General features: G+C 52.6%; 1 protein-coding gene across 1 annotated transcript; it reads right to left on the minus strand.

The window, feature by feature from the left end:
• Window positions 1-752: 752 nt before the first annotated feature.
• On the minus strand, window positions 753-7471 carry LOC119321556 (spidroin-1-like). Its single transcript, XM_037595186.1, has 7 exons — window positions 7380-7471; window positions 7158-7275; window positions 1848-1900; window positions 1648-1764; window positions 1472-1537; window positions 1175-1357; window positions 753-1057 (listed from the first exon to the last, which is right to left on the minus strand). The coding sequence occupies exons 1-7, from the start codon at window positions 7469-7471 to the stop codon at window positions 853-855; spliced, it is 834 nt and encodes a 277-aa protein (XP_037451083.1). The 3' UTR covers window positions 753-852.
• Window positions 7472-9794: the final 2323 nt, after the last annotated feature.

The following is a 9794-nucleotide window of genomic DNA, read 5'->3' on the forward strand; positions in this document are numbered from 1 at the left end:
CTGAATCATGCGTGATATATAATTACTCTCCCGATCCAAAATATGTGTCGTGGTTTTTGTTCACATTTGAACTAAAAGCACGACACTTACTTTGGAGGAGCATATATTATTTGATCTCATTGGGACATTGATGGAAGGGACACTAGGTTGTGAAATGCTGGGGTAAAGAAACATGCTGGCCTCTAGATGGTGTTGCAGTCACTCCACTCTGAAATGAATCAGCACATCCAATAATATGCATCACTAGTAAATGTACTAAAATCTCTCTTTGCTAGCAGAGTCCTATATACCAGAGCGCTACTGGACCAATTTATATATTTACTTATCAAAATGAGCTGAAATGCACTAAGTATGTACTAGAAGGAATCATATTTTGAAACCGAATACCAAAAAAACCCTATATTTATTATGATAACAGACAGGCAGATTATTAAACTAAATAGTTCTCACAGCAATTACTACGTACCATCATTATGTTATCTTTCTAATTGGAACTACCCCATCTACTATCTACACTAGAATTCATAAGGCGAAGACAAGAAAATTCAAAAAATATAAGAAGGCGCAAGAAAAAACCCAGATCGATTATATAAATGTCTCACAAAACAATATTATTACAGGCCCAACTGTAGTCTTAGAAAGGTAGTCCATCCCTCCGTTTGGAATTACTTGTCTCGAATATGGATGTATCTAAACTAAAATACATCTAGGTACATTCATTTCTGTGACAAGTAATTCTGAACGGAGGGAGTACTTCATTAAGTCATCATCAGGCTTGGGACTGCTGTTTCACGATCGAGCTTGGGGCAGGGGAAGGGAGGGGGTCCGACACTTGCCGCCATGGCCTTAGCCCTAGGCCTTCTTCTCGCCCTGGTTGGCGGCACTTTGCTCCGCCTCAAGTCTGCGCGCTGCAGCTCGGCGATCCACCTCGGCGATGGTCTCCGACTGCCAAGCATGTTGCACGTAGGGCGAGAAGAAAAGGGCCAACAACAGCAGGGCTCCAGTTCCCGTCACCATGACCCCGATGAGCGTTCTCACTAACCAGATCCTGTAATCCCTGAAAGATGCAAACTCTGCCCAAGTCAAGTCAAATAAAATCCTACGAACACAACAGTTATCCATTTAATTTGAAGCAGCAATTGGAAGCAGCAGGGTTCAAGAAATGAGCACGTACGCCGCTTCCCTCTTCATCGTCGCCACCTCGTTGGAGAGCCTGTAGTGCATTTGGGTAACGTGTGCCGTTCGCCTGTGGAACGACTCCTCCATTTCGATGCAAATGGCCTTGATCTTGGCGCACTCAGCGGCGCACTCGACGCAGCCGGGGGCAGCGGCCTTGGTGGAGGTGGAGAGGCCGGCCCTGTGCGCGCGAAACCAAGACAAGCGAGGACAAATTAGCGCGCGCTCCGGAAAGGGGAGGATCCACGTTCAGTGCAAGCGCCATGCCGGAAAGAAGAGCAAGGGGAAACCGAACCTGATGCCGAACGTGGCACTTGCGGCGCCGCCGCGTCCATGCCCGCCGGCGGCCGGAGCTCCGACGCTGAAAACAAAGTGAACGAAAGAGATAAAAAAAAAAGTCAGATTTACGGACGCGGGCGCGCTCCGGCCGGCCCGCGTAGGATGTGGCCGAGATAGACGACTGGCACGTACCTCATGCCGCCGGTGAGGCCAGCCGCGCCGGGAGCGCCGATGCCGAGCCCCGCGGCAGCCGCGCCCTGGGCGCCCTTAAGCTTCGCGCCGTACAGAGACACGGCCGGCGCGCCGATCCTGTGGCCATCGAAAGAAACAGAGCAAAAGGTGAGTCTCCCGCGTCGGCGAACGGAAGAGACGAGGCAGGAGGAGGAACGTACCGGTGGCCGCCGTTGGCCCCGCGGTCAGCCGTGGCGAGCCCAGCTCCGGTGCCCTTTGTTAGACTGTATTTACATTTGTATATTGTAACGTTGTATACCACCTCATTATATATATATGTGATAGGCCACCCCTAGAGGGTTGTGCCGGTTCCCTCAAAGCCTATTGTCTTACATGGTATCACGCTAGGTTACGTCCGCTTCCGCCTAAAAACCCTAAACCACCGCCGCCGCCGCCGCCGCGCCCGCCGTCGCCGTCGCCCGACTGCTATGACGTCCGCCGCTGCGTCCGGCTCCACCGCCACCGGTTTTCTGCCGGCCTCCTTCGCGGCACTTCTCTCGAGGCCGCTAGATGCCGCCTCCCTTCAGGCGCCGATCGGGACACGGAGCGTCGGCTCCCTCTTCGCGCTCCCGCCGGCTGCTACTTCGCCCGGGCAGGCGCTTGTGGCCCACATCGCCGCCGCCCCGTCAACCGCGGCTGTCGCGCCCTCGGCCACTGCGCCGCTGGTGGCGGAGGACGTCGCGCTGGCATGCTTCGCGGCGTCAACCGCGGCCATCGCGCCCTCTGTCACCGCGCCGGCTGCCCCTCTGACTGTCTCCACGGTGGTCTCACCTCAGCCAGTCTCCTCGATGGGATCGCAGCCGCCGCCGCCGTTTCACTTCGGCCATCTCATCACCATCAAGTTGTCGTCGGACAATTACATCTTCTGGCGCGCGCAGGTTCTTCCGCTTCTTGGGAGTCACTATCTGCTTGGCTATGTCGACGGCTCTCTCCCTTGCCCTCCTGCGCTGGTTGACAGCATGCACGGTCCGGTCTATAATCCGGCTCACCGTGTCTGGACAGGGCAGGATCAGGCGAACCTCTCCTCCATCCAGGGGTCGCTCTCTCCGGCCGTTGTTGGGCTTGTTGTCTTCGCCAAGACGTCCCACGAGGCATGTACTATTCTTGAGCGCTCGTTTGCGGCACAGTCGCAGGCTCGTGTATCTGGGCTCCGTCGCCAACTTGGGGAGTGTCAGAAGCTTGACTCCACCGCCACTGAGTTCTACAACAAAGTCAAGAGTCTCGCCGACACGCTGGCCTCCATTGGACAGCCCCTCACCGACTCCGAGTTCAACTCGTTTATTGTCAATGGTCTTGATGAGGAGTATGACGCCCTAGTCGAGATCATCAATGAGAGGGGCAACTCCACGCCCATGCCAGCACACGAGGTCTTTTCATGCCTCCTGCTTACTGAGCAACGAGTCGAGACGCGCCGATCCAGGGGCAACGGCGCCCTCTCGGCAAACGCCGCCACCAAGGGTGGTCGCTCCTCTGCTTCATCCAGGGCTCCTTCGGGGCAGTCACCACCACCCGCCTCGGCCCCTCCTCCTACTGCGACGCTACCAGGGGCTGGCGGTCCACGTGTGTGCCAGCTTTGTGGTCGCGATGGGCACTGGGCCTCGAAGTGTCACAAGCGCTTCCAGCGGGGTTTTCTTGGTCTCGGCAATGACGGGAAGGATACACGCAACTTTGCTCGTCAGGTCGCCATGGCTGATCGTCCGCCGCCGCAGAAGCCACAGGGACACACTCAGTCCTACTCCATTGATCCCCACTGGTACATGGACTCTGGGGCGACAGAGCACCTGACCAGTGAGATGGGGAAGCTTCACACTCGTGAACCTTACCATGGCTCCGACAAGATCCACACCGCCAATGGAGCAGGTATGCACATCTCTCATATTGGTCAAGCATCACTTCTCACTAGACATGCCAATAGGAGTCTTCAACTTCGCAATGTTCTTCGAGTTCCATCTGTGACACGTAATCTTCTTTCAGTTCCTAAACTCACTCGTGATAATAATGTGCTTTGTGAATTTCATCCTTTTGATCTTTTTATTAAGGATCGGGGCACGAGGGACATTCTTCTTAGTGGGCGGCTCTGCCAAGGTCTCTATCGTCTGGAGCATCCTGGCGTCGCTCGTGTCTTCAGTGGAGTTCGGGTATCTCCGTCACAGTGGCATGCTCGTCTTGGTCACCCGGCCACACCTATTGTCCGGCATGTTTTGCGTCGTCATGAGCTTTCTAGTGTGTCTAGTAATAAAGATGTAGCAGTGTGTGATGCTTGTCAGCAGGGGAAGAGTCATCAACTTCCTTTTTTGGAGTCCAGTCGTGAGGTGAAACATCCTTTAGAACTTGTGTTTTCAGATGTATGGGGTCCTGCTCAGACTTCTGTTAGTGGTCATAATTACTATATCAGTTTTGTTGATGCTTACAGCCGCTTTACCTGGCTTTATCTTATCAAACGTAAATCTGATGTGTTTGACATTTTTGTTCAGTTCCAAAAACATGTTGAACGCCTTCTCAAGCACAAAATTGTTCATGTTCAGTCGGACTGGGGTGGCGAGTATCGCAACCTCAACTCCTTCTTTCAGTCGCTTGGGATCACTCACCGTTTAGCATGTCCACATACACATCAGCAGAATGGTTCAGTAGAACGTAAGCATCGTCACATTGTTGAAGCTGGTCTGACTCTTTTGGCCCATGCATCTGTTCCGTTTCGTTTTTGGAGTGATGCTTTCACCACTGCATGTTTTCTCATCAATCGTACTCCCACTCGTGTTTTGAATATGAAGACTCCCATTGAAGTTCTCCTTAATGAACAACCGGACTACACCTTTCTCAAGGTGTTTGGGTGTGCTTGCTGGCCCCATCTCCGTCCATATAACAAGCGTAAGCTCGAGTTTCGTTCCAAGAAGTGTGTTTTTCTTGGTTATAGCTCTCTTCATAAAGGATACAAATGTCTTCATGTGCCCACTAATCGTGTCTACATCTCTCGGGATGTTGTGTTTGATGAGCATGTTTTTCCCTTTGCCAAACTCCCTGTGTCCACTACCGAGCCACCTGTCATGCATTTATCCTCTGTTGCTTCTGACCAATTTGATGATGTTGCATATTCTCCTCTATTGTTGCCTAACCATGGTGCAGGCACTGGTCGTGGGGCTCGTTTGGAGATTCTGGAAGTGCCATCTTCCTCTTCGTCGCCATCGCCTTCATCCTCGGCACCTTCTGTTGTGCATGAGGAGCACATGGCGCCCCTGCATGGCCTCGGTTTCCGTGCTCATGCACGGCCGATCGACGTCCTGGCTCGGTCGCCTCTGGCTTCTGGGCTGCCTTCGCCATCGTCGCGCCCTGCAACCCCGCCGACTGGGCCGGCCTCCTCGGTCCCCGTCTCGCCCAGGGCGTCGGGGTAGTCATCACCAGGCCTGGCCTCGCCTGCCCCTGCCTCGCCCAGGGTGTCTGGGCCCTTCTCACCAGGGCCGGCCTCGCCTGCTCTCGCCTCGCCAAGGCCGTCTGGGCCGGTGTCACCGGAGCTGGCCTCGCCCACTCTCGGTTCGCCCATGGCCTCTGAGCCCCTGTCGTCGGGCCAGTCTTCGCCATGCAGCCCGGAGTCGTCTGTCCCAAGCTCGCCTGAGGTGATTCCTGCATCTCCGGCGATCGTCACATCTCCGTCACCTTCGCCTCCGCCGGCTCCTGCTGCTGCTCTACGTCCACATACGCGCAGTCGGAGTGGCATTTTTCAGCCTAAGCAACGTCACGATGGCACAGTTGCTTGGTTAGCGGCGTGCATGTCTGCTGCTCTCGCAGATCCATCCTCTGAGCCACGCACGTATCAAGCTGCTATGCGCATTCCTCATTGGAGAGAGGCCATGGAGCAGGAGTATCAAGCGCTTCTTCGCAATCAGACATGGACTCTTGTTCCTCCACAATCACGGGTAAATGTCATTGATTCCAAATGGGTTTTCAAAGTAAAGAGGCATTCTGATGGGTCCATTGAGCGCTATAAGGCTCGTCTGGTTGCTCGTGGTTTTCGACAGCGTTTTGGACTTGACTATGAAGACACCTTCAGTCCAGTGGTCAAGCCTACTACCATCAGAGTTCTTCTCTCTCTGGCTGTTACTCGAGGTTGGTTTCTTCGTCAGCTTGATGTTCAAAATGCTTTTCTTCATGGTGTCTTGGCGGAGGAGGTTTACATGCGCCAGCCTCCGGGTTTCTCTGATCCGGATCGCCCTGATCATCTCTGTCGTCTGTCCAAGGCAATTTATGGTCTGAAGCAGGCTCCTCGTGCTTGGCATGCTCGTCTTGCAATGGCTCTTCGTGCTCATGGTTTTGCATCATCAACTGCTGACTCCTCATTGTTTCTTCTTCAAAGGCCTGAGGTTACTATGTATTTGTTGGTCTATGTAGATGATATCATTTTGGTCAGCTCCTCTCAGTCGGCTGCTACTGCGCTTGTTCGCTCACTTGATGCTGATTTTGCGGTCAAGGACCTTGGGAAGCTTCATTACTTTCTTGGTGTGGAGGTTACTTCTCGTGCTGCTGGCCTTGTTATGACGCAGAAGAAGTACTCTCTGGATTTGTTGCAGCGAGCTGGGATGCTTAAGTGCAAACCGACGACTACACCCATGTCTACCACTGATAAGCTCAATGCTGTTGATGGTGTGCTTCTTTCTTCTTCTGATGCGACAGAGTGCAGGAGTATTGTTGGTGGGCTCCAGTACTTGACGATCACGCGACCAGACATTTCCTATGCTGTTAACCGAGTCTGCCAGTATCTGCAGTCACCCCGTGACACTCATTGGTCTGCTGTTAAGCGGATTTTGCGCTATATTCGTTTCACGGTGCCTCATGATTTGCATATTCAACCGTCTGACTCTGGTTGTCTTTCAGCATATTCTGATGCAGACTAGGCTGGCAATCCGGATGACAGGCGATCCACGGGGGGTTATGCTGTCTTCTTTGGCTCTAACCTGATTGCCTGGAGTGCTCGAAAACAGGCTACTGTCTCGCGTAGCAGTACTGAGGCTGAGTATAAGGCTGTGGCCAATGCCACATCAGAGATCATCTGGGTACAGTCCTTGCTTCAGGAGTTAAGTATACCCCAATCACAGCCTCCTGTTCTTTGGTGTGATAACATCGGTGCTACATACCTTTCTGCAAATCCGGTATTCCATGCCCGAACGAAACACATTGAAGTTGACTATCACTTTGTGCGTGAACGTGTCTCTCAGAAGCAACTACAGATCAAGTTTATTTCTTCCAAGGATCAACTTGCTGACATCTTCACCAAGCCATTGCCTTTGCCACAGTTTGAGACTTGCAGGCGCAATCTTACCCTTCTAGATTCATTAGAAAGTGGCTAAGATTGAGGGAGGGTGTTAGACTGTATTTACATGTGTATATTGTAACGTTGTATACCACCTCATTATATATATATATGTGATAGGCCACCCCTAGAGGGTTGTGCCGGTTCCCCCCAAAGCATATTGTCTTACACCCTTGGTTCCGTGACCGGCTGCGCCCACCGCGGCGCCAGGCGCGCCGACGGAGGAGCCGGTGCTGGCCGGGATGACCTCGCCGTTGGCGCCGGCTGCGGCGCACAGGGCGCGGAACCTGCAGAAGAAGACGGGGTCCGTGGCATGAGAAGGCGCAGTGCAGGGGAGAGAGAAGAAGGGGAGGACTTGGAGCAAGAGGGGCCGGAGCGGCGGGATGCTTACTGCGAAAGGGAGACCTTGCGGAGGTCTTGGAACCCCGCGGCCTTGGCCGCCGCCTGGAGCGCCGAGCGGGAGATCTTGAGCGGCGCCGCCATGGAGGGAGTGTCGCGGGGATGGGAACTTGGGAAGAAGCTAGCGAGGGGAGGCGGTGCTCTTGGAGGCAGGAGGCGGAAGGAGGAAGAGGGTGGGAGGCTCTCTTTTATAGGGGCGCGTGGGCGACGCGTCGCTCCGTGGGTTTTCAAAATCGAATTGAAATGATTTCAGATCCGGCCCAACCCAACTGCCCCCTCTCTCTCTCGTCCGCTTCTGGAATCACCCAGACCGAGGGCAGGCTGGCCCACCCGCCAGCCAGCCAGGCACAACGTTCGTGTGCTCTCTCCGAGTTGTTGCGTCTGACCTATGACCGTCGCAGCAGAGGCTGAGCGGCTGGTTTGACGGCTTTACTCGCGACTCGACGACCAAGGTCTAACCAACCACCCACCCGCCCTTCCTTTCCCCTTTTTCTTTTCCACTAGCTAATTGCCCGTGCGTTATATCAGGGCCATAAATATCCAGTTGGTTTCATATCAACCGTGTTTTGTTTAGGATCCTCATGCACATCAAATAACATTGTCGAATTTGATAACCTTGAAATCATCCTCCTTTGTCGTACCGTATCCTTTGTTTCCCCAGTCCATCCTCACCATTGCCGTTAATGGTACATCCGACATACAATCATTCAACCCTTCGACAATACCAAGTATGTCACGAACTGACAAGTGTCAAGTCAACATGTTGATTACTGTAAAAATATATTAGACTGACGTTCCTTAAATTTGGCATCAAATAAAAAATGTAGAAATACTTATTGATTCATAGCCCGTGCAAATGTAGAAAAATAAACCATCTAAAATGTGTGGTACGTGGTTTGCTTGCAAACATTCCTATATCTCTAAGTTTTTCAACGTAAGTAAGATTCATTGTGCGTGATGCATCAAATCTATCAAAACTAAAGTTGGATGGATGGATGTGTAATTGATCCAGTGCTGCATAGATCGAAAACATTCGACGAAGCATTGGGCCGTAATATTTAGACCATTCACATCCATCAACCGCATGGGAAAAATATTGTACTGAAGCCCTCTATGTTGAACCCCGCAGTTCAGAATCTACATCTTATATGCCCATCACCTTGGCACTCAATAGCGAAGCCGACGACTGAATTCTCATAGTAGATAGTTCGAGGCCGTGAGAAGGAGGCTGGTTCACTTGGGCTGGGCTTTGGCCTTTGGCCCATGTGCGGACAATCGAGAGAGGAGCGACGAGCGAAAAGCTGGTGTCGGACGAACGTAAGATGGGAAACGAAACGTTCCGTTTCTTTTAGGTAGTAGAGATTTTGAAACTAAAATGACCGATGGTGGCAGGAGGATACTAATCCCAAATTCCCGATGTACTGATTAACCAACATCTACACTAGAATCAAGCTTATCAACACTATACATCGCAAAGAGCGCAGATTTGTCTTTTCAAACAAGCAAAAAAAAAGTTTTCAAACAAGCTGGTTTTTTGTAGGCGTACATCACCTCTACGCGTCGCAGTTCGGAGGACGAGACGGCAAACCCGAGCCAGAACCGTTGTGGAGACGGGGAACGCTTTGCCCGTCGGTAAACCCGACCCACGGCTATTGGGCAAACGGGGAGGACACGGTTGGCCGGGGCATCGCCGACATAGGTGTGTGTGCGCTTGTTTAACAAAATATTGGTCCGGACAAACCAAATGTGTACTACTACATGAATTCGAGCACCATCAAGGCCACCACCATCACCGGACGGGGCGGAGGAGGACGGGAAGGGGTGGCTGGAGTGCTACGAGCCACCGGGCGAGAAGGCGGCGTCGACATACACGTTTTGTTCTTCTTCGTCGTCATCTCGGTAATGGCCTTCTTGGCCTCCGTCGGCTTCGTCTTTCGCTTGCCGCCGGCTGAAGCATGCTGAGGGTGAGTGAGCGCTCCAGATCGTGGCCTTCGAGGCCTTGGCAATGGCCTTTGTTGACCGCACGGATGCTCGCATCACATTTTTTGTCTTGATTTGGCCGGCGTAGCGCCGACAGGATTGCAGAGGAGTCCGGCGGCTCCATTCTCGTCGGAATCAGGATCTCCGATGGCGGGAAGATCAAACAGCCTCGGAGGGGAGAATTTTTCTTGAGAAGTGAGACCAACCGCTTAAAATTTAGGGAGAAGGGCTACTTTTCGGCTTAAAATCACGGCATCTCCAACGGCAACGCTGACCCCTAAATCGGACCCGGTATCCTTTCACGGACTGATGAGGACTAGTCTAAGTACAATGATGCCGACGCTGGCCTTCTGTCTGCGTCCCTAAAACTTCTGTCTCTTTTTTGAAGTCCACGGACTCAAAATACCATCATATAAAATCGTAGATG

Source organism: Triticum dicoccoides, chromosome 6B (genome assembly GCF_002162155.2).
Source record: "Triticum dicoccoides isolate Atlit2015 ecotype Zavitan chromosome 6B, WEW_v2.0, whole genome shotgun sequence".
Taxonomy (NCBI): domain Eukaryota; kingdom Viridiplantae; phylum Streptophyta; class Magnoliopsida; order Poales; family Poaceae; genus Triticum; species Triticum dicoccoides.